At 44.3% G+C, this 24,699-nt stretch overlaps 2 protein-coding genes and 1 pseudogene across 6 annotated transcripts in view; 2 read left to right on the top strand and 1 right to left on the bottom strand.

The window, feature by feature from the left end:
• LOC118453508 (NACHT, LRR and PYD domains-containing protein 3-like) overlaps positions 1 to 24,699 on the bottom strand; it is a 454,485-nt gene that overhangs the window by 365,377 nt on the left and 64,409 nt on the right. The window lies entirely within an intron of this gene.
• The window catches only part of LOC102795943 (uncharacterized), a 128,592-nt pseudogene that overhangs the window by 89,058 nt on the left and 14,835 nt on the right, over positions 1 to 24,699 (top strand). Inside the window, exon 8 of the transcript XR_015719281.1 lies at positions 24,236 to 24,409. The product of XR_015719281.1 is annotated as an uncharacterized LOC102795943 (transcript). The remainder of the gene's footprint in view (positions 1 to 24,235; positions 24,410 to 24,699) is intronic.
• Positions 536 to 23,566, top strand: LOC148102120 (protein NLRC3-like). The gene is made up of 6 exons (XM_087843564.1): positions 536 to 589; positions 13,589 to 13,720; positions 13,805 to 13,906; positions 17,159 to 17,237; positions 21,454 to 21,655; positions 21,753 to 23,566. Exons 2-6 carry the CDS (start codon positions 13,632 to 13,634, stop codon positions 23,564 to 23,566), a joined length of 2,286 nt encoding a protein of 761 aa, XP_087699690.1. The 5' UTR covers positions 536 to 589; positions 13,589 to 13,631.

Raw genomic sequence — 24,699 nt, 5'->3', positions numbered from 1 at the left:
GAACAGCAGAAATCAGGTTTTCTTTGCGGAAGTAAGTAAAAGGAAAAAAAACAGCGACCGACAGCGCTGTAAACAACGGTAGACTTGTGCGTAACAAGCAAGCAAATTATGCAGAAAACAGAAAGATTAAAAACTGCTTCACTCTCTAAAAATATATGAATTGAACTGAATTTGATTCTTTTAAAATCCTCTAAATGTTTCTTTTATTTATAAAAACTGTATTGAAAACTTCACAGTCCTGTACAAATATTAAAACTTTAATCATTTTGTTGATAATTATTGCTGATAAAAGTAATTTTATTATCTTAATAATACCTGAATAATACCTGAATCTGAAACATGGTGAAATGAGATCAAGATGGTTTCTGGCAAAGCCACACAGTCACAAACCATCAGTGTGACCTTACCCTTACACTCATTGAAAAACAATATGCTTTTATTGTGAAAATTGTAAAAAATCTGCCTCCTCCCTCCCACCTGTGCTGAGCTTCAGGTGGAGTCCCGCCTCCTTCCAGGAAGCACCTCAGCTGTGTGTCTGTGTTGAGTGTCCAGCTTGGAGTGGAGCTTGTTGTTGGTGTGTGAAGAAACTGTAAGTTTGCTTTGTTTCCTCCTTTAACAGTTTGTCTTTAGGAACTTTACTGTTTGTTCAGCTCATGTTTGATTTCTTCACACAACAAATTGTGTGTGTTTGTAATGTTTTCCAACGGGGTCGAGTTTTTTCCGCCATTTTCTGTTGGTGTCTGATCAGAGTCCGGGAAGTCATTTTGGGGAATTTCTTCCCCTCACCTCTCATGATATTATAATATACTTACTTGTTCTTCATAAATAGTAAAATAGATCCACTTTGTGTCAGTCAGAAGGGCTGTTTGTTGTATGTGGAAAAAACATTATGTTCTTTGTTTTGTTTTCAGAATCAATGAAAAGCTTTTTTTATGTATCTGTATTTTGCCAGGCAGGAAATGGGGACTAACTCTTGACTATTCATTTCTCTTGACTCCTGGTTTGTTTTTCTCAGTTGGTTTGTTTTGTCAAAATATGTTATTTCAAATATTTTAATGGCAGCGTGGACAGACGTTATATATCTCTTTATGTTTATTTTTGGACGGTATTACTGTATATAACAGTACTGCTATAGTTTAATATTATTTATACAACTGCTTGAGCAAAAAAAGCTTAAAGTTTCAAACCAGGACTTTAAATTTGATCAGTTTCCACAATGAGTCAACAATATTTCTACAGCCACTCCGAAAACTTTAATCAACAGTTTTCTGAATCCTCTAAACTCATGATCACCATCTTCTTTCATGTGTCTTAAAGATATAAAGACCTGGATGGCCGCTAACTTTCTGCTTCTTAATTCAGATCAAACTGAGGTTATTGTACTCGACCCTGAAAATCTTAGAAATATGGTATCTAACCAGATTCTTACTCTGGATGGCATTACCTTGGCCTCCAGTAACACTGTGAGGAACCTTGGAGTCATTTTTCATGTTCATGTTATATGAAACTTAGAGTGGAAAGTTCCTTCTTGTGCTGCATTCAGGAGCAACATTGAACCCTCTAAACAGGTGGCTGGTCTTCAGAGTTTAAAAACAATTTGAATCACTTTGAATGTTGGCCATGAAAAGAAGGTTCTTTATCACTACCAAGCTATGTAGATATTGTAATGGACTGGGTTACAAGTTAGTTGACTGTTGTGTTATTAGTGTTTTGTGTTCAGAATTGCCAGTTACTTATGGCATGGTTACATTTCCCCCACATGCTGATAAAGCTACAGCTATGGACGAACTGTATAACATCATTACTGGACTTGAGAACAAAAATCCAGAAGCTGCCTTTATTGTGCTGGGAGACTTCAACAGAGCCAACATGAAGAAGGTTCTCCCCAAATACTATCAGCACATCTCCTTCCCCACAAGAGGTGATCAAACATTGGACCACTGTTACACTCCATTCAAAGAGTGCTACAAACCCCTCCCCCGCCCAGCTTTTGGTAAGGCAGACCATTGTTCCATACTGCTGCTGCCTGCATACAGACAAAGACTGAAACAGGAAAAACCAGCTTCCAGGGTTATTTACAAATGGGACAGTGAGGCTGAGGAGGTCCTGCAGGACTGCTTTGAGACAACTGACTGGCAGATATTTGTGGATGCAGCTGATGGCAACATCAATGAACTCACAGACTCTGTCATTGGATATATTGGAAAGTGCATGGATGATAACATCACAAAAACCACTGTCCGCATATATCCAAATCAGAAACCCTGGGTAAATAAAGACGTTCGCGCCAAGCTAAAAGTGCGGACCTCTGCCTTTAACTCCGGGGATGCTGATGCATATAAAGCAGCCAGGTACGACCTCCGAAAGTGCATAAAAAAGGCCAGAAAGGACTACAGGAACAAAATGGAGTCCAGCTACCACAGCTTTGACACCAGGCGACTGTGGGATGGACTGACTGCATCACTGACTACAAGAAGGACAATACTGTCAGTGTTCAGCCCACTGCATCTCTCACAGACGAGCTCAACAACTTCTATGCTCGTTTTGATGCAGACAACAGAGAGCAGATCCTCTACCCTCAAGAGGACAGTGAGGCTGTAACTTTAACTCTGAAAACAGAAGCTGTGAGATTTTAAAAAGGTCAATCCTCACAAAGCTCCAGGACCGGACGGCATCCCAGGCCGGCTTCTCAGAGTGTGTGCCGACCAGCTGGCAGAGGTGTTCACCAACATCTTCAACCTCTCCCTGAGGCAGTCAGTGGTCCCCACGTCCCTCAAAACATCCACCATCATTCCTGTTTCCAAAAAATCAGTGGTCTCCTGTCTGAATGACTACCGTCCTGTTGCACTGACATCCGTCATCATGAAGTGCCTCGAGTGGCTGGTCAAAGGTCACATCTGCTCCTCCCTCCCTGACACACTGGACCCTCTTCAGTTTGCCTATCGGACAAACAGAGCCGCAGAGGATGCCATCGCCCTGGCAACGCACACCACCCTCACTCACCTGGAGAAAGGGAATACATATGCAAGGATGCTCTTCATCGACTACAGCTCGGCATTTAACACCATCATCCCCTCAAAACTTGCCACGAAGCTCGTTGACCTTGGGCTGGGAACACCGATCTGCAGATGGATTGTAAACTTCCTCACAAACGGGCCCCAGGTGGTGAGAGTTGGTAAGCACACCTCCTCATCACTCATCTTAAACACAGGTACGCCACAGGGTTGTGTGCTTAGCCCCCTCCTATATTCCCTGTTCACACACGACTGTGTTGCTAAACACGTGTCCAACATCATCATCAAGTTTGCGGATGAGACAACCATCATAGGCCTCATCACAGACAACGATGAGACGGCCTATAGAGAGGAGGTGATGGCACTGTACGAGTGGTGTCTGGAAAATAACCTGACTCTCAACACCAGCCAAACTAGAGAGATGATAGTGGACTACCGGAAACGACCAGTCAGAGAACACCAGCCCATCCACATCAACGGTGTCAAGGTCAAAAGGGTCAGCAGCTTCAAGTTCCTTGGAGTCAACATCACAGAGGACTTCTCCTGGACCCTTCACACAGACACTGCTATCAGGAAAGCTCGCCAGCGGCTTTACTTCCTGAGGAGGCTGAGGAAGTTTAGCATGAACGCCAACATCACCTCAAATTTCTACAGGTGTGCAGTCGAGAGCTTGCTGACGAGCTGCATCACAGTTTGGTACAAAGCTGCTCTGCCAACAGCCATAAATCACTACAGAGGGTGGTGAAGGCAGCAGAGCACATCACTGGCATGAGGCTTCCTGCCATTCAGGACATTTATCTCCAGCGATGCCTCCGTAAAGCACACAGCATCATCAAGGACCACAGCCACCCAGCACATCAGCTGTTCTCCTTGTTACCATCTGGCAGACGTTACAGGAGTCTGTCTGCTCGGACTACAAGACTTAAAAACAGTTTTTACCACCAAGCCATACGACACCTCAACTACAACACTTAAACACACACAACACACTCCACAGGACGCACTCAGGAGCTACCCGGCAGCTTCACAAGTACTCTGTTTAATTTGCACTGGTCACTTCACTTTATTGTTATTGATATTTATATTTAAAAAGTGCAATACTGTAATTTTCTGCTGCTCATTCCTGTGCAATATCCCATCTGCCCCCTGTCATATTCCTTTTCAAGATTTTTTTTATTTAATCACTAGTGTACATATATTTATAGATACATATATATTTAGTCATCTTTTCTCTTTTACTACATCTCTCTAATATTTTTCTCTTGACTATTTTTCTATTTTTTTATTTTATTTTATTTTATTTTATTTTATTTTATTATATTTTATCCTACTGTATCATGCTGCTGAGTGACTGCTGCTCGTCAAACACATTTCATTGCAATGTTGACCCTGTGCTAACTTGCAAATGACAAATAAAACTGAAACTGAAATATAGTTGGACCACATCGCAACATGGTGATTTACTGAATGTCCTTGAATGTGCAGTACTCTAGAGGCCGGTTGGCCTGTCAATCAGATCAGCTACCAATGACAGAGAGTCTGGAGGAGAGCATGTGTGTGGTTGGCTGAGAGTGTTCAGGAGGCGGGGGTTAGAGAGTGTGTGTGTGTGTGTGTGTGTGGCGGAAGAAGTGTGGTTGTAGAGAGTTGTTTTGGTGGTGGAGGGCGCGCTTTTTTCCAGGTTGTTTTGGCGTTGGCTACGGCCCACAGTAGCCCGTGTTACGAGTCTGAATAAACACCGGTACCGGAACGCTGATCGTCTGTGTCTTCTGTCGGAGGGACGCTACAATATTAACACTGAAGTATTTTTTATGAAAATTTTCTAATAATTATGAATTTGTAGAAAACCACAAAGATAGATACAAAAAAAGAAAGATACAAAGTGTTTTCATTATTTTAATAAAAGCTGAACCTGCTCAGTGAAAAACAGAAATGAGTCTAGTTTTAATCCACTTTAAATCTCCCAATTATTTGATAGTGTTTTTTCAGCTCTGTTAAATAACCTGTTTTTACTGTTGATGCTTCACAAAGATCTGCTGTGCTGTAAACTGAAACTATGCTACATGTAGATACCAGTTTATCAAGTTTAAACTTGGATGAAAAATGTTTCCTTGGCTGAAAACACCAATCATCATTAAAGGCAGCATTGACGATATGACACTTTGATACAACTTGTTGTTGTACTCTGTTGTACAAGCTGTGCACTGACTGCTTTACATTGTATCAGAGTGTCATAACTTCAGTGTTGTCCCATGAAAAGATATAACAAAAATGAGAGCAGTGTACTGACTTTGTTAGTACACTGTAAAAGTTGTTAGTGGCACACAACAGCAGTGATTTTCCTGCCTCCATCAGTCTGTGGAGGAGGCTAAGAGAAGCTGCTGCACCACAGTAACTGCTGTCAAATAGACACATCTGTTTGACCATAACCAGTTATAGTGTCAACAGCTGTTGGGGGTATTTATAATTACAGTGCAGGTGGATGCATAGATGTAGTATAGAACTGAAGTAAACCTGTTGGCTTAAAAATCCTCTGTTACAAATATTGGATCTGCTTCAACAGGAAGTTGCTATGACAAAAACACAAAGGTTGTTAGATTTGATATTCAGACTGACTTAACTAGATGAAACAAAATGATTATATTGTAACAATGGTTAAATGTTATTTTACAGTGACATGTTGGTTATCTCTGCTAGAGATGGACCAATCCGATATTACGTATCGGTATCGGTCCGATACTGACGTAAATTACTGAATCGGATATCGGAGAGAAATAAAAAAATGTAATCCGATCCATTAAATATAAAAAAAGCACCTCACAAAACTTGCGACACGGCGTAACTCGGCTCATAACCGTAGCACGTCGGAGCAGTGTGCTCACGTGATAGAGCGGCTGTGTGTATTTGTAGCCTCGCTACCAAACCAGCATTTCATCTCCGAGAAAGTTACCTCAGAGAGAAGTAAAGCAAGTGTGTAAGTTCATCTCTGAATGTTTGTAAAGCATTCCTGCGTTAAGCTTAACAACCAATACCTGGAGCGACTGCCTCTTCTTTCTCCCTCCTGCTGCTACTTCAATCGTGAAACTGCTTAATGATCAGCTGATCGGCTTTTCTGTCGCGACTCCGTCTCTCTTGTTTGTTTATCGCCCAATTCGCGCCAGAAAGAGGGAACCAGCGGCTGAACAACAGCAGCACGTTTAAGCTTGATAAGCTGTTGTTAGAATTTATTTAATATTACTTTCTACACCAAGATCTTTTTCTACGCAGCTGACGGCTGGTAACTGTGCAGGGGCGGATCTAGCAAAGTTTAGCCAGGGGGGCCGATAGGGCATGAACAGGGAAAAGGGGGCACAAAGACATACTTTTCTTTCTTATTCTCATTTAAAATGTTGAGCTTTTAATAAATAATTATCTGAATCTTACACCCAAAGTTTTAATCTGATGTAAAATATATAGAAGTCCATTACTGTATATAGTAACTGTTAAGTCTAATATAACCTAGTAAGCTATAGTACTTTTTCCTTTGGGAAGATACCATTTGTGCAGTCTGCAGTTCTGTTGAAGGAAGATGTTGAATCTATTTAATTATTCTTGAAAAATAATTTATTTCTGTGCATTTTTTTCCACACTGCATCAAATTAAAGTTGATTACGTCGATTAAGCATCATGAGGTGGAGGTTGGGGGGTGGTTCCCTATCTTTTTTTTTTTTGCTGGGAGTTTGCAACCCTATTAGTTAGGTTGCTTAAGATTTCTGCTAAGTACTCTTTAAAATACCAGAATAGGAAGGATTGAGTAGGTTTAAGTTTATTAGATTGATCAGTATTGCTGAACTATGAAATATTTTTGGTGCAGTGTATTTTTTACATACAGGTATAACAGAATAGCTTTAGTGTTGTTGTTTATTTAAACTTTAGTATGAACTTATACAAAATGCAGCAAGATATTTAAAGTTTTATTGATTAAAAAAACACACTATATCGGATTCATATCGGTATCGGCAGATATCGAAATTTATGATATCGGTATCGGTATTGGACATAAAAAAGTGGTATCGTGCCATCTCTAATCTCTGCACACTGTTGTTATTTCTTTAAGATACATGTTTGGTTGTGCTGCAGGAAAAAGGGAGTTAATGTGTGCAGGAAGGGGAGGGGGGTCCTTTTTGTTGTGTGACTGTGCGGGGCTGAAGTGAGGTGTTGTACGAGGGTACTCTCCCCGGAGTTAACGGCCCATTTGCCTGTGTTACCGAATAAACGGACAAACTGAGATCCAACTGTCTGGTTCTTGCGAACGTTACACTGGTGTCAGAAGTGAAGAAAGAAAATAAAACACCGAAAACACCCGACACCCTGTTGCTGGCGACGCTGACCGTCACAAGACACGAGGATGTTGCAGGACAAGGAGGAGACGGAGGAGAGGGAGGAGAGGGAGGTTCGTCTGCGCTCGCCTGCCCATAGAGTGAGGGAAACGGCGCTGCGGCTGTCTGCTGAGGCTGGATTTTCTCCAGGTTCGACTAGGCTCGGGAACTTTTCACACAGTGGCTGCGATTCCGGTGGGAGGGAGGCGACCTCGCTTGGCGCGCTGTCACGTGATGTAAACAAACATGGCGGCGCCCAGCAAGCTGCGGCAAATATAAAAACGCCTAAGTTCAGCGGCAAGACGCCATGGGAAGTGTTTATTGCACAGTTTGAGCTGTTAGCTGTTGCAGCTGGCTGGTCTGAGGAACATAAAGCTCTCCAATTGGCTTTGTGCCTGTGTGAGGATGCAGCTGCATGCCTGCTGCTGCTGACCGAGGAGCAAAGGGGAGATTATAATGCTCTGGTTGGGGCACTTCAGAGACGTTTCGGGCAGTATAACCAACCAGTGCTGCTGAGGTCGGAGTTCCACAACAGACGCAGATTGCCGGGAGAGCCCCTTCGCATTTTGGCCCATGAAGTCGAGTGTCTTTGCCGGAGGGCGTATGACAGCATGCCACCATCAGTGCAGGCGGAGTTAGCTTGGGACCAGTTCCTGCAGGCCCTGAGCCCTAAAGAGCTCCGTAAGCAAACTCAGCTTGCTCGACCGGCCACACTCAGTGCAGCCCTGGAGCTAGCATTGGAGAGGGAGATGCTTGCAGGATCCTCTGGGGACGCTGATGACACACATGTGGTGAGGGCTATGTCAGCACCTGTGGAGCAGATGGAGATGTCAACGGGCCTGTGCAGTTTGGTTCAGACGGCTTCTCTGCAGTCACCTTCCCATCGGGCTGGCCCACACTGCCGACCACAGAGCTGCTGGGGATGTGGACAATGCGGACACCTCATCAGGCAGTGCCCCAAGCTTGCAGCGGTTCAGGGAAACGCCCACGGGCCCGTGTAGGTGGGAGTACACGGCCCAGGGAGAACGACATCCCCACACCACCGCCATTTCCACCCGGTGCGGTCATCGCTGTGGGCTGGACCCAGGTTGGCGACTTGGGGTGTCCTGTACGGCTCTTCTGGACACGGGGTCCAATGCAACACTGGTCCGACCCAATGTTGTCCCAACCGGAGCTGCTGTGCAACCAACTAATGTGCGACTTAAGACTGTGACTGGTGATCTGGCCCCAATTAGAGGGAGGAGAGTGTTCCAGTTTAAGGTGGGGGACCTCGGTGTGCCTTATGCTGCCTGGGTGGCTGACGTGCAGGACGCCTGCATCCTTGGGCTGGATTTTTTGCGAGCCATTGGTGGTGTACTGTACTTAGGCAAAGGCTTCCTCATACTCCCTGATGGGAAGAAGGTGCAGCTTATTCCTCCCCCGGTCTGCCCAGCATCTGCCGTGGGCCTCCGCTGTGGTGATGGTGCCTAAGAAAGAAAGCCCAAGGATGCGTTTCTGTGTGGACTACAGACCACTCAACAAAGTGACGAAAAAGGACTCTTACCCCCTTCCCAGGATTGATGAGTCTCTCGATTTAGTAGCCGGATCCTCCTGGTTCTCCACCGTGGACCTGCGGAGTGGCTACTGGCAGGTGCCACTGTCCCCTGAATCCAGACCGAAGACAGCCTTCTGCACTAACAGGGGACTATGGCAGTTCAAAGTCCTGAGCTTTGGTCTTTGCAACGCTCCTGCTACCTTCGAGAGGCTTATGGACAGTGTGCTGGCTGGCGTCCCACGGCAACGGTGTCTGGTCTACCTGGATGATCTTCTAGTACACGGGAGCTCCTTTGATGCTGCCCTGGATGCCCTGAGACAAGTGTTGGGGAGGGTGGCGGCTGCAGGCCTGAAGCTGCACCCCGACAAGTGCCACTTCATGAGGAGGGAGGTAGAGTTTCTGGGCCAGAAGGTGGGTCATGATGGCATCAGCACTTTGGAGGAAAAAATTCACACCATTACTGAGTGGCCCACACCAGCGGACCAGAAACAGCTCAAAAGCTTCCTAGGACTGGCGTCTTATTACAGGAGGTTTGTGAAGGGCTTTTCCTCTATAGCTGCACCACTCTTCCGCCTGCTGCAGACGGACCGTGACTTCATCTGGACCCAGGACTGTCAGCAGGCATTCAACACCCTCCGCAGATCGCTGACAGAGTCCCCAGTCCTTGCCCCCCCTGACCCCACCCTGCCTTTTGTCCCGGACACTGATGCAAGTAATGTGGGGCTGGGAGCTGTGTTGTCGCAGGTTGGGCCGGAAGGTGAGAAGGTGGTGGCGTACTTCAGCCGGGTCCTGAACAGGAGTGAGCGGCGCTACTGTGTCACACGACGAGAGCTGCTGGCCGTGGTGGCAGGGGTGAGACACTTTAAGCACTACCTGTGTGGCACATCATTTGTTATCAGAACTGATCATGCCGCTCTCCAGTGGCTGATGTCTTTCAGGGAGCCAGAGGGACAGGTGGCTCGCTGGCTGGAGGAGCTCCAAGCCTTCAATTTCACTGTGGAGCACAGAGCAGGGACGCACCATTCTAACGCAGACGCCCTCTCTCGCTTCCCATGTGCTGTAGCTGGCTGCCGTTACTGTGAGAAGCGAGAGGAGATAGAGCAAGAACTCACAACAATAGACGGAGCAACACAGCTCGCCTGCAGGGCTCTTCTGGTGGTGGATGCAGCGGAGTGGAGGGCATGGCAGGAACAAGACACTGACCTGCTGCCAGTCCTGCAGTGGCTGGAGAGGGAGGAGCAACCCCTTTGGGATGAGATCACTGGGTTTTCCATCTGTACCAGGGGGCTGTGGGCCAAGTTTGCAGCTCTCAGGCTGAAGGAGGGGGTGTTGCCTGCCTGGAAGGATCCTGCCACAGGGGAGGAGAGGTGGCAGGTTGCAGTGCCAAGGTCGCTGAGGTCAGCTGTGCTGGAAGCCTGCCATGGGAGCACTGGCTCCGGCCACTTTGGAGTCTCCAAGACCCTCCGCCGCCTCCGCCAGGGCTACTACTGGGGTCAGCAGCGGAGGGATGTGGAGGACTTTTGCCGTAGCTGTGACGCATGTTCCTCGCACAAAGGGCCACAGGACCAGTCCCGGGCTCAGCTTCAGCAGCAACCAGCAGGAGCTCCAACTGACTTTGAGTCCAAGGTATTTGCTGCCATGTGTGAACACCTTGGGATTAAGAAGACCTGCACCACCCCACTTCACCCCCAAAGCGATGGACTGGTGGAAAGGTTTAACAGGACGCTGGCCCAGCAGCTAGCCATCCTTACCTCAGAACACCAACGGGACTGGGACTACCATCTTCACCTTATCCTCATGGCCTACAGGTCGGCAGTGCAAGACTCCACCCAATGTACGCCTGCCCTGCTCATGTTAGGGAGAGAGCTGAGAACTCCTGCAGAGTTGGCTTTTGGGAAGCCCCCGGATGCGCCAGAGGCACCACCAGGCCGGGACTACGCAAGGAAGCTGCAGGACCGGCTGGATTCTGCACATTCCTACGCCCGGGAGCAGCTGGCAAAGGCAGGCCTGCGCCAAAAGAGGAATTATGACATCACCACTAAGGGGAGGCACTTCCGTGCTGGGGAGCTGGTGTGGGTCTACAGCCCAAAGAGAAAGAAAGGACAGTGTCCTAAACTGGATAGCAGCTGGGTGGGGCCCTGCAGCGTCCTGGAGATAGTGGGGGAAGTTGTTTACAGGGTGCAGTTGCCTCCTAGAGGGAGGAAAGTGGCGCTGCACAGAGACCGGATGCCCCCCTATACAGGGCAGTCCCTCCCCTCCTTCCCTGAGGGACGTGTACAGAGCTTCTATGACCCTGCACAGAGGGACCCCCGGCTGGAGCTGCGTTCCCCTCCCTCGGACTCTTCACCTCAAAGCCCCGAAGCTCCATGTACACCCCAGGGGCTCAGGAGGTCAAGGAGGGAACATAGGTTACCACCCCGCCTCAGAGACTGTGTTGTTCCCTCGGGGATGAGGAACTTATTGCTGGGGGGGGCAGTGTAACAATGGTTAAATGTTATTTTACAGTGACATGTTGGTTATCTCTGCACACTGTTGTTATTTCTTTAAGATACATGTTTGGTTGTGCTGCAGGAAAAAGGGAGTTAATGTGTGCAGGAAGGGGAGGGGGGTCCTTTTTGTTGTGTGACTGTGCGGGGCTGAAGTGAGGTGTTGTACGAGGGCACTCTCCCCGGAGTTAACGGCCCGTTTGCCTGTGTTACCGAATAAACGGACAAACTGAGATCCAACCGTCTGGTTCTTGCGAACGTTACAATATTATGGCCAGTCCAGCTGTGGCTCAATATATCAGTTGTTAAGCTTAATGTGGAAACACTATGCAAACATTCAGGGATTAACTTACACACTTGCTTTACTTCTCTGGGATAGTTTTCGCCGAGATGAAATGCCGCTGTTAGGAAGCATGTAGCGAGGCTCCAAATGCTCCAAAAGATCGCCGACAGGTCGCAGACAACAGCCGCTCTATCACGTGACACATACTGCTCTGATGCGCTGAGCTAGGTTACGCCAAGTAGCGCATTTGGCGAGGTGATTTTTTATTTCTCTCCGATATCCGATCCAGTAATTTAGGTCAGTATCGGACCGATACCGATACGTAATATCGGATCGGTCCATCTCTAGTTGTGACAAAAGAAACGTGTTAGAAATAAATAAAACACTGATGAGTTTAGTATTTTTAAAATGTGTTTCAGTAAGGTTTAAAATAATAAAAAAATAGAATTACTTGTATATAGTGTATTTCTATGTAATAATACCAAATAACAGTTATTTGTTTCTGTTTGGACATTATTTCAGTCAAAGTGCAGATGTTATTCTCCAGATGTGTGCCCAAAGTGTTTGACCTCAGCCGTCCTTCTGATATACTCATTTCAAATTGTGAAAATCTGCCTCCTACACCTTCCTTTCATTTTCTGTCCACATTAATACACTTACAGAGACAAACTGTTGCTTCTTATTTTTCTTATTAACTATGAATCAGTGTGTGTCAGTGAATGCATTGTGTGTGCTTCACGGCTCTATCTAGTCGACTGATAGTAGAAGGAGAGCAGCTGATGGCAGCTTCCTCTGCCTCACGCTGCTGACTGACTGCATTCAGCTGACACTGAGATAAAGCAGGAAAGAAGCAGCTGATATTTGTCTATGAAGGTTCTCAGTCATCCAGGTCATCGTAGTCTAAGGAGCTTGGAAAGTCTGGACTTCTTTAAGTTGCTTTAAGACGTTTCACCTCTCATCCGAGAAGCTTCTTCAGTTCTAAGGGTCAAATGGTGGAGAGTCCCAGATTTAAACCCAGTGGGAGTTTCCCACCAAAGAGGGACAAAGGACCCCCTGATGATCCTCTACCTAATCACATGAGCCAAGGTGTGAAAATGGGTTTAGGTCACAATCAGCCAGGGTTTCGGGTGAGCTCATTGTGAAACCTAGCCCCACCCTATCATGTGATTTCCTGAGGTCAGATGGCCCAGGGTGTGAGTGGGCGTTGAGGTGTCTGGGAAGGATCTCAAAACTGGATTATAGATGGCAGACAGTTGGTGCGGTAAACCAGCGGTCCCCAACCCCCGGGCCACGTGAGTCATTTGGTACCAGGCCGCGATAGTTGAAGCTCGGGTGTGAAATGTATGGTTTTCAGGGGTTTTATCGGTTTTTAGCGTTATTTTGTTATCGTTTTTATCGTTAACTCGGTTTTCCTGGGTCTTTTCACGTGTGTTATGAATAAATCTTCTATTTTTCGGTACCGGTACGGGTTTTATTTAGTTGTATTTATCCGTGACACCTTAAAGGCCGGTCCGTGAAAATATTGTCGGGCATAAACCGGTCCGTGGCACAAAAAAGGTTGGGGACCGCTGTGGTAAACCACCGCCTCTGTGAAAGGAAAAAGGTCACTCTTTCGAGGATGCCAATGTTCACATTTTGGACAGAGAGGACAGATGGTTTGAAAGAAGAGTGAAAGAAGTCATATATTTCCACTGTGAGTGACCATCTTTGAACAGAGGCGGTGGATTACGACACCAACAGTCTGCCATCTACAATAAGCTTTTTGGATGAAAGGTGAAACGTCTTCAGGCAACTTACAGAAGTCCAGACACTTTTCTTTCCAAGCTCCTTAGACCAGCTGGTATTTGGACAGCACACATGAGGGAAAGGATGATTTCAGTTGATGTGCACATGAATGATTTGTGTTTCTTCTGCAGGTGAAGGTAGAAAGTGTGTGTGAGCTGATGTGAATTGAGCAGCATGGATCAGTGTGAGGACAGAGAGGAGGGAGTCCCTCCCTCTAAAACCACTCTGTGTGGGGAACATGAGAGCCAGACCAAAGCTCAGAGGTGAGATGACCATCTCTAACTGTCCATGACTCTTCTCCATGTCACAGCTCAGCACTCACATCACTGCTCCATCATTATTCACAGGAACCCACCTGGACCTCCACCCAGCTCTGTGTCCTTACAGAGTGACCAGTCCCATGATTGCATGACTAGTTTTAAAGTCCAGCCTCTGCCTGCTGCAGAGAGGTGAGCTGTTAGTAACATGAACTCTTTGATTTAACTACTTGATGTTGTTGGATATAAACTGCAATGCAAACATGTCACTCCCTCAATCCCATTTAAACTGACTCTTAAAAATGAGCCTTTGGTTTCTAAACAACTGAAAATTCACTTCAGCAAACATGAAGTGAAACGTATAGAAAACATTTTATTGTAACATGAACTAAATCAGTAAGCAACCCACTAAAAGGCATCTGATTTGGTTTCCTGCAAATCAGAGACTCTGCCTTTAAGTCCAACAGTAGAGAAGCTTACAGTACAGCCAGAGAAGACTTATCATGGGCCATCAAGGAGGCAAAGCAGGAGTATGCAGATAACATCAACACACACTTCACAAGTTTAAACGACACTCGCACATGTGGCAGGCAATGTTCCCTCTAAGCTGCGCACTGTTGACACGGACTCTGCGCAGAGAAAATCTGCGTTGCGCACACAAAAAAAAATCTAACCTGAATTGAAATTAAAGTAAATATGTGCCGACACCGGTGTTGTAGCTAGCAAAGCGGCGTGGCTGATGTGGAGTGAAGCCACGTTAATGACAGCGTGTACAACCTTTGGAGATGTGAGCAGGACAGACAGAACAACTGATGGAGAAAGTGTGGACTTTAAACCAGTTTTTAAATTGGGTTGATCGGCCATGTAAAACCAGAGTTGTGATAAAAAAATATGCAATGTTTGGTTTTCTTCCTGAATACTATTGTTGTTTATATTTACTACGGGAAGAAATGGTAAAAACTGCATTTTATAAGAAAACAGGCTCTAAAGCCTGTGAGCAAAAGCAAACTCCACCCCCCTCTCCCTTTCCTATTCATGCAAAAACTTACCATGTCGACCAATCAAAAAATGATATGGCAACATGGCATCTAGTTGTTAAGAAGTGGGGGGAAGTTTTAGGAGTGACGGCGGTGCTTTAAGATGTGAGAGATTTGCAACGTTTAGCGCAAATCTTGTGTAGTTAGTGTGTAGTGTAGTCAATGGTTTTGTTGTGTGTGTCAGAACAATGAGGGGACTGCTGAATGTTACAGGTGTTACAGCAGTGATACATCTCCTGTTGTCAGGCCTGCAGGTATCAGGCTGTTGTTCTCCTTCATCTCATAGTGGACAGAAATTATTTTTGGAGTGGCACAAATAATTTGTGTGGCATCAAATTTGATGCAGAACAGCTGATTGTTCTGTAAATAGTTTGAAATGTTTGTTTAAAAAACCGCCGTGGTTGCATTTTTAGGTAAACAGCTGCAAAAAACTTTGTTTGCAAAACTCAGTAACTTTTTTGAAGAAGTAACTATATAATTAATTGCCCAACATTGGTCATTATATACTGTATTTGGCAGACAGAGAGTTACAGGACTCTCTCACAGACCACAGACTCATAATACAAGTCAGAGTTTTATTTTATTTTTTTAAGTTGTGTTTTCAAAATTGGAGTTCAAGTTATTTTTACTTCCAATAGTGTTAACATACTACACAGGTCATGAACAGGATTTTTTTTTTATTTTCATTGTAAGTGGGCTAAAGCAGTTAATTAAAAGTAGTCTAACATAAATGTAAATGCTGTAATTTGATTATTTTAATAAACCATGTAACTTGGATGGATTTGACGCTGGCGTGACCACAGTGCACACGTCTGCTGTTGCTCACAGTGGGCCAAGGGACCACTCAGGGAGTTTGTGTGTTCGCTCAGACACATGAAAAATTAGAGGGAACATTGGTGGCAGGGCATTGAAACAATCACGCGCTACAAGCCAACACCTTCGGCATGCAGCAATGATCCATCCTTGCCTGACAAACTGAATGACTTCTTTGCAAGTTTTGAGGCAGAGAACAAACAGCCAGCAAAGAAAATGCCTCCCTCCCCCAACGACCAAGTACTCTGTCTGACCACAGCAGACGTCAGGATGACACTTCACAGAGTAAACCTGTGAAAGGCTGCAGGACCTGGTCAACATACCTGGCTGGGTGCTTCTGAGTGTGCTGACCAGCTCGCAGGCATCTTCACAGACATCTTAAATACATCAGTGAGCTCAGCTGTAGTACCTCCATGTCTTACAACCACAAAAATCATCCTAGTGCCAAAGAAGTCCACTGTGTTTGAAAGGCTGGTGTTGAGACACATGAAAACTCAGCATCCACAGAATCTGGACACGCTACCTCCACAAATCTGCTACAAACTGGACCTGAGAACAATATGGTTATTTGCACACACAGTCACATAGTTACTGAACACACATCTAAATTATACTAAATTTGCACGTTTTGCATCTTGCACATGTCTTCTTCCTTTCTTGTCTACAATATCTACTGCACAGTCCACTTCTTATTGTCTCTGTCCTGTCTTTCTGTATGGTACATAGATATAGGCGCATATCAGAGGGTATTGCATGCCGATTCATCAGTCCCTAACACCTTATTCCAGTCTTCAGTTGTCCAATGGTGGTGTTTTTAATGGCCCAGGCAAGCCACTTTGTCTTGTTCTGACATTCAATTCAATTCAATTTTAATTATATAGCAACAAATCAACACAACAGTCACCTCAAGGCGCTTCATATTGAACAGCAAATCGTACAATAATCCACAGACCACCATCCACATCTTAGCAATGGTTTTCTTCCTGCAAATCGTCCTGTCAAACCTGCAGTTCAAAATCTTATCTTTAAAGTTGAAACTGACACTTGCTTACTACAACCACTATTAAGCTGTGTTTGAAGTTGTTGTCCTGTGAGAAGCGTATCACGCAAGCTGTTAACTCTCAGAAACTTGTCCTCTGATTGAGTTGTGGCTTGTGGCCAGACCTCTTCCTCTCAGTGTTTGCTCCAGTTTCTGAACATTTGAACTGTGTTACAAAGGGTATAGTACTCTAGACCATGCTTACACTAATACGTGATACAAAATGATCACCATTTATGCTGGCAGTTCTTTCACAGAAAAGCAGTAGGGAGGTGAAATCTTTAATGGTTCATGTATTTTTATAAAAATAAAAGTCACTGGTTGGCTTTTGTTATCATTGTTTAGATGGATGCAGCGTTTGGATTTGCATGTTGTTAATGTTAAAATAACAAGAGTATTTACATAATATCTTTGTGTCCGATAGCTCCAGGCATTAGTATGGGAGCTTTTTATTTTTATTTTTATTTTTTCCCTTAAGCAGACCAGCAACTCTTAGGTTGCATTTTAGCTCTTAATGTTTTGTTGTATTTTTCTGACTACATTATTCCTCCACAGAGTGGACCAGCAGAGCTCAAAGGTTCCCAGTGGTCAGTCTCCCCTGCAGCATCAAACACAGCTGGACTCCATATTTATGGTCTGTACATGTACAACAACTACTTTTACATCTACAGTGGCTTGCAAAACTATTTGCCCCCCTTGAACATTTCCACATTTTGTTACATTACAGCCACAAACATAAATCAATTTTATTGGAATTCCACGTGAAAGACCAAAACAAAGTGGTGTACACGTGAGAAGTGGAACAAAAATCATACATGATTCCAAACATTTTTTACAAATAAATAACTGAAAAGTGGGGTGTGCCTAATTATTCAGCCCCCTGAGTCAATACTTTGTAGAACCACCTTTTGCTGCAATTACAGCTGCCAGTCTTTTAGGGTATGTCTCTACCAGCTTTGCAAATCTAGCGACTGAAATTCTTGCCCATTCTTCATTGCAAAACAGCTCCAGCTCAGTCGGTTTAGATGGACAGTGTTTGTGAACAGCAGTTTTCAGATCTTGCCACAGATTCAGTACATTTGCATAATGACTGAAACCAGCCCACATGCAAATGCAATGTTTATAAGATTGGGGAAACCTGCAGTCAGCTGAGTCTGAAGAAGTCACTTGGATGAGTAACGAAACGTTTCTCCCACTGAAAACGCTACATCCAGATGAACAGAATCAACTTTTGGAGAATTCATTTGAAGTAACATAATCATCCTACCATAACCAGGTTTCTGTAAGCAGAGTAAAACGATTTGTTGATCAATTATTAAGTCATGTACTAACAGAGACTTGGAAGAGAGACCTGATGTTTAATAAGCCATATTTCACTGTTTTACTCTTTGGTGCAGATTTGGTTACTGTATTGTTCTTTCTTTGTGATTTTTTTTTTTTTCACAGTTAAGTCATTTTTCTGTTGGTTTTCAATTAGTTTTTTGCCTGTTTGGGAGCCATTTACCTGAGTTTGATCCCATGGCGGGTGTGTTGCATTTTTCACTTGCTGCTCAGGACCATCTGCTGTGAAAGAACTAACGGTACCTACACTACCTTCGGCTGCACTGGCTACAAGTGCCTAGCTAGCTAAGGGTTTTTCAAGGTGGCAAAGCTGAGTCTTGAATTCAGTGATCCTGGCCTCAAGAGCTGCAAATAGGTTAAATTTATTACATGTATCATTACAGCTTTCTCGTTTGGCTCTCAGCGGAGGCGGTCGCACTTTTCTACTCTCCTCCTTACCCTTATCTTCCCTGCTTAGCCTCTCTGTCCTTGTCTGTCTCATGTGCATTACTTTTTCCCTGGAACAGTCTCTCACTGTCGTTCTCTAAAACCTAAAAGAGAATTATGGATTTGATCAACTGGTCTCTGAATGCTATTGACACCCTCTTCTCAACGAGAAGTCTGGGCTCGGGAGAGCCCGAGTGCCCCGGAGGGACTTTCCCTGCCGGTTACACGATGGACGGGTGGCAGAAATGGAGGCTCGTGTGCCTGGCGGGACTGTCGATCGAGGACGCTGAAGATATTTACCTATTCGGAACCATGATAACGGGGTTCTTGCTGATCGGAGCTGGCATGGCCCTGACTTATCGGAGAAATAAGAGAGCGGAACCGGCTGTTCAAACCCCCCCCAAAGCTGCCCGCTGGATTTGAAGCGACGGGACGAGTCGCGACCTCTCACAACGAACGCAGCATGGTTAACACCTTGGAGACGCTTATGGCTTCTGTGAAGGCTCAAAACAACACCATTGAGCGTATGGTGGGATACATGAGAGAGGGCCCTGCTCAAAATGAGAACCTTGAGCGAAAGCTGGATCACATCGCAGAACGGATCACAGCAGTTGTGAGGTCTCAGAATCAAAAGAATGATAACACCACGGATCAGAAGTTTGATACCATCATGGGGAGGCTCGCGGCTCTCCAACGGGAGATAGAGAGACCAGCATCAGAGTGTTAAAGATCAGCTTTGAAAAATCTCAATAAATCAACAAATTCGGGATCAAAATGCAGACACCACCACGGCGCCAGCTGCACAGGCCCAAGGCTGAAGCCGGACAAACACTCCCTGATAACGACTGTGATTTGACTATTCTCCCCATCCCATGCAAGGCCACCTGGATTGGCTGGAGGACTGTTTACTTAGCCTGATAGGGCGAAGGACACTGTCTCAGCTGAACTATGGACACGCATACACACACACTTACACTGATAAGCACTCACTCATCTCCCCTTCCCTTTCCAACGCCTTCGATGCTTGTTACCTCCTGGGAACACGAGGCGGGTCTGGGCCTGCGCTGGCGAGTCGGCGCAGTGGCAGGATGTCTGCTGTGTTGCCTGGGATTACTCCATCCCCCTACTCCCACCCTGTGGCTTGTTATGTCTTCATAATGTTGTGCTGTGAACATTCATGTGCTTTTTTTTGTGCAGAGGAGTTTTTTTGTTTCCTGTTCTCGTGCTGTCCTACCATGGAAGCACAGCATGAGTAGGGGTCTCTTTTTTTCCTCTTGTACCTTCCCATTGTGTGTACATTTCAGTGTTTTTTCCATAACTGCCGATCACAGACTTGTAACCCCCATGTAATGTCTGTGTTATGTGTGTAAGGTCGGGGGGGGGGGGGGTGTCTCATTTCACTGCGGGGCAACCTGTATGTGACAAATAAAATCTGAATCTGAATCTGATCTGAGCTAAAGGAGGCTGAGGAGTAACTAAACATCTGATGCGATGATCAGGAAAGTGCACAAAGTATAGGTGAAGAGCAATGTTCCCTCTAATTTTTCACGTGTCTGAGCGAACACACAAACTCCCTGAGTGGTCCCTTGGACCACTGTGAGCAACAGCAGACGTGTGCACTGTGGTCACGCCAGCGTCAAATCCATCCAAGTTACATGGTTTATTAAAATAATCAAATTACAGCATTTACATTTATGTTAGACTACTTTTAATTAACTGCTTTAGCCCACTTACAATGAAAATAAAAAACCACTATTGGAAGTAAAAATAACTTGAACTCCAATTTTGAAAACACAACTTTCTTTCTTTTCCTTTTTTTTTTTTATTTTTTTATAAGGCTCTGACTTGTATTATGTGTATGAGTCTGTGGTCTGGGAGAGAGTCTGTAACTCTGTATAGTATATAATGACCAATGCTGGGCAATTAATTATATAGTTACTTCTTCAAAAAAGTAACTCAGTTTGGCAAACAACAAAGTTTTTTGCAGCTATTTTTTTTAATGCAGCCAAGGTGTGTTTTTTTTAAACAAACATTTCAAACTGTTTACAGAACAATTAGCTGTTCTGCATCAAATTTGATGCCACACAAATTATTTGTGCCACTCCAAAAAATTATTTCTGTCCACTATGAGATAAAGGAGAACAACAGCCTGATACCTGCAGGCCTGACAATAGGAGATGTATCACTGCTGTAACACCTGTAACATTCAGCAGTCGCCTCATTGTTCTGACAAACACAACAAAACCATTGACTACACTACACACTAACTACACAAGACAACACACTAACTTTAGACTTCAAACACGCTAAACGTTGCAAATCTCAAAACACCGCCGTCACTCCTAAAACTACCTAAATCACTAAATGCCATGTTACCATATCATTTTTTAATTGGTCGACATGGTACATTTTTCCACCAATAGCAAAGAGTGGGGGTTTTTTGGTTTTGTCTTTGATCACAGGTGGAGAGTGATTTCGAGCGTTTTCCTTATAAAATGCCGTTTTTACCGTTTCTTCCTGCAGTAAATATAAACAACGATAGTATTCAGGAAGAAAACCAAACATTGCATATTTTTTTATCACAACTCTGATTTTACGTGGCCAATCAACCCAATTTAAAAACTGGTTTAAAGTCCACACTTTCTTCGTCAATTGTTCCATCTGTGCTGCTCATATCTCCAATGGTTGTACACGTTGTCATTAACGTGGCTTCACTCCACATCAGCCGCTTTGCTCGCTAAAACACCGGTGTCGGCACATAAGGACGCTGTCATAGCCTGTCGACGACGTTGATTAGCTGCATATATACAAATGTAAATCGCATAATTGGCTGGACTATGGGATAAGGTGGCATCGTTCTAATCCCATACTGGAGCAGCCAGTCACTGACTAACATTGCAAAACAGAATTGTTAAAGTATTAATTTTAATTTCAATTCAGGTTAGATTTTTTTTGTGCGCAACGCAGATTTTCTGTGCGCAGAGACGTGCCAGCAATGCGCAATTGCGCACGTGCGCAGCTTAGAGGGAACATTGGTTAAGAGGTATTCATTCAGGGGTCATTCATGAAATATTCTGTTCCAGCTGCTGGAGGACAACATCATCACTTTTGTGAAGCAAGAGTTGAAGAAGATCCGGAAGGTTCTGAGTCCAGATTACCCAGAATGCTTAGAGAGTCAGAGGGTGGATGAAGAGCAGAGGAGCAGCAGAGAGGCATTGGTGAAGATCACACTAGAATTCCTTAGGAAAATGAAGCAGGAGGAGCTGGCTGACCTTCTGCAGAGCAGTGAGATATTTCATGGAATATTTATGCTGCTGGATGAATGAAACATATGCATTTGATAAATCCTTGATTGATGAATTTTGTCTACTGGGTCTTTTAGAAATCTGCACTAGAGATGTCAAGTGGTGTCATCATGAATTGAAATCTAATCTGAAGAACAAGTTCCAGTGTGTGTTTGAGGGGATTCCTAAAGCAGGAAACCCAACCCTTCTGAATCAGATCTACACAGAGCTCTACATCACAGAGGGAGGGACTGCAGAGGTCAATGATGAACATGAGGTTAGACAGATTGAAGCAGCATCCAGGAAACTAGACAGTCTAGAAGCAATAATCAGACAGCAAGACATCTTTAAAACCCCACCTGGAAGAGATGAACCAATCAGAGCAGTGCTGACAAAGGGAGTGGCTGGCATTGGGAAAACAGTCTTAACACAGAAATACACCCTTGACTGGGCTGAAGGCAAAGCCAACCAGGACATCCAGTTCATATTTCCATTCACTTTCAGAGAGCTGAATGTGTTGAAAGAGGAAAAGTTCAGTTTGGTGGAACTTGTTCATCACTTCTTTACTGAAACCAAAGAAGCAGGAATCTGCAGGTTTGAAGACTTCCAGGTTGTGTTCATCTTTGATGGTCTGGATGAGTGTCGACTTCCTCTGGACTTCCACAAGACTACAATCCTAACTGACCCTAGAAAGTCCACCTCAGTGGATGTACTGCTGATAAACCTCATCAGGGGCAAACTGCTTTCCTCTGCTCGCCTCTGGATAACCACACGACCTGCAGCAGCCAATCAGATCCCTCCTGAATGTGTTGGCATGGTGACAGAGGTCAGAGGGTTCACTGACTCACAGAAGGAGGAGTACTTCAGGAAGAGATTCAGAGATAAGAAGCAGATCAGCAGGATCATCTCCCACATCAAGACATCACGAAGCCTCCACATCATGTGCCATATCCCAGTCTTCTGTTGGATCACTGCTACAGTTCTGGAGGATGTGCTCAAAACCAGAGAGGGAGGACAGCTGCCCAAGACCCTGACTGAGATGTACATCCACTTCCTGGTGGTTCAGGCCAAAGTGAAGGAGGTCAAGTATGATGGAGGAGCTGCGACAGATCCACACTGGAGTCCAGAGAGCAGGAAGATGATTGAGTCACTGGGAAAAATGGCTTTTGATCAGCTGCAGAAAGGAAACCTGATATTCTATGAATCAGACCTGACAGAGTGTGGCATCGATATCAGAGCAGCCTCAGTGTACTCAGGAGTGTTCACACAGATCTTTAAAGAGGAGAGAGGACTGTACCAGGACAAGGTGTTCTGCTTCATCCATCTGAGTGTTCAGGAATTTCTGGCTGCTCTTCATGTCCATCTGACCTTCATCAACTCTGGAGTCAATCTGCTAGAAGAAAAACAAACACCCTCCAAGAATTCTGAAACAAAGAACTCTACAGAGAAACACTTATACCAGAGTGCTGTGGACAATGCCTTACGGAGTCCAAATGGACACCTGGACTTGTTTCTCCGCATCCTCCTGGGTCTTTCTCTGCAGACCAATCAGACTCTCCTACGAGGTCTGCTGACACAGACAGGAAGTAGCTCACACACGAATCACGAAACAGTTCAATACATTAAAGAGAGGCTCAGTGAAGAAGGCCTGTCTGCAGAGAAAAGTATCAATCTGCTCCACTGTCTGAATGAACTGAATGATCCTTCTCTAGTGGAGGAGATCCAACAGTCCCTCAGTTCAGGAAGTCTCTCCACAGATAAACTATCTCCTGCTCTTTGGTCTGCTCTGGTCTTTATCTTACTGTCATCAGAAAAAGATCTGGATGTGTTTGACCTGAAGAAATACTCTGCTTCACAAGAGGCTCTTTTGAGGCTGCTGCCAGTGGTCAAAGCCTCTAACAAAGCTCTGTAAGTAAACATCTACACTCACATTTATTGTTGAAGTATTGATGCTATGTATGGTTTATAACAGTACCATTTCTGAAAAATATTGTTCCTGTAACCCTTATTAAAGTGCCACCCAGATCCAGCCTGTAATGTACTAAGAGGTCTTCTTTAACTCCTCAAAAATGAATGAAAAGAAAAGAAAATGATAAAAACCCTTGATTCCCCCCAAAGGAAAGTGAAACTCTCTTCAGTGTAATTCACTGGTCAACATCAAGCACCTCCAGAATCTATTTCACCAAAATCCCAAGATAGGTCTGATTTTTCTGATCCCCCTCTTCCAGGTGTAGATAACCTAGAGTTCACTCATGACCTTGTCTCTATGTCCACTATTTTTGTTCGTTCTTTCTAATCCATATATTTTGGTCAGTAAACTGTCTTTACTGAAAGAGTCGGTTATTTTAATTTGGAAACTATGTGTGCTTTTGTCTTTTAATATTTTTTTATTATTAGTAGGTTGTCACTAGTTTAGATAACTCTGCTGTTACAAATTCAGCAAATTCAAATTATATATTTTTTTTCAAGCTTGGATTTTAAGTTGAATACTTTTTTTATGAAGCACAATGGAATTTTTTTTATCTTGCAGGTTTAAAATAAAAGTAATTTCCTTTGATCACAAATATCATTGATTTTTCAGACTGTCTGGCTGTAACCTCTCAGAGAGAAGCTGTGAAATACTGTGCACAGTTCTGAACTTCCAGTTCTCTAGTCTGGGAGAACTGGACCTGAGTAACAATGACCTGCAAGACTCAGGAGTAAAGCTTCTGTCTTCTGGATTGAAAAAGTCATACTGTACCCTGGAGTCTCTTAAGTCAGTATTGTGGGGCTTTTTTTCCTTAATTTATATTCATAATATGGATTAGTTTACTGCACAAACAAAAACATTATGGAATTCTAAATTGACGTTTTGGGTTTGTTTTTTTTTTAAATTTAGGTGTATCATTAATCTCTGAATAACTGTTATGTTTATATTTATTTTCATAACCATTTAATAGAATAGAAAAAAGTTGCCCTTTTTATTGTCATTATACATGTACAACAAAATTGTGGCTATTCCACACAACCTGTGCCAGAAAATATATATAAGAACACACAAATAAA

The sequence above is a fragment of the Neolamprologus brichardi genome, chromosome 7 (genome assembly GCF_056152115.1).
Source record: "Neolamprologus brichardi isolate AB-2024 chromosome 7, ASM5615211v1, whole genome shotgun sequence".
NCBI lineage: Eukaryota > Metazoa > Chordata > Actinopteri > Cichliformes > Cichlidae > Neolamprologus > Neolamprologus brichardi.
Note: the sequence above shows the minus strand (reverse complement) of the source record. Positions and strands in the feature narration are given on the sequence as shown.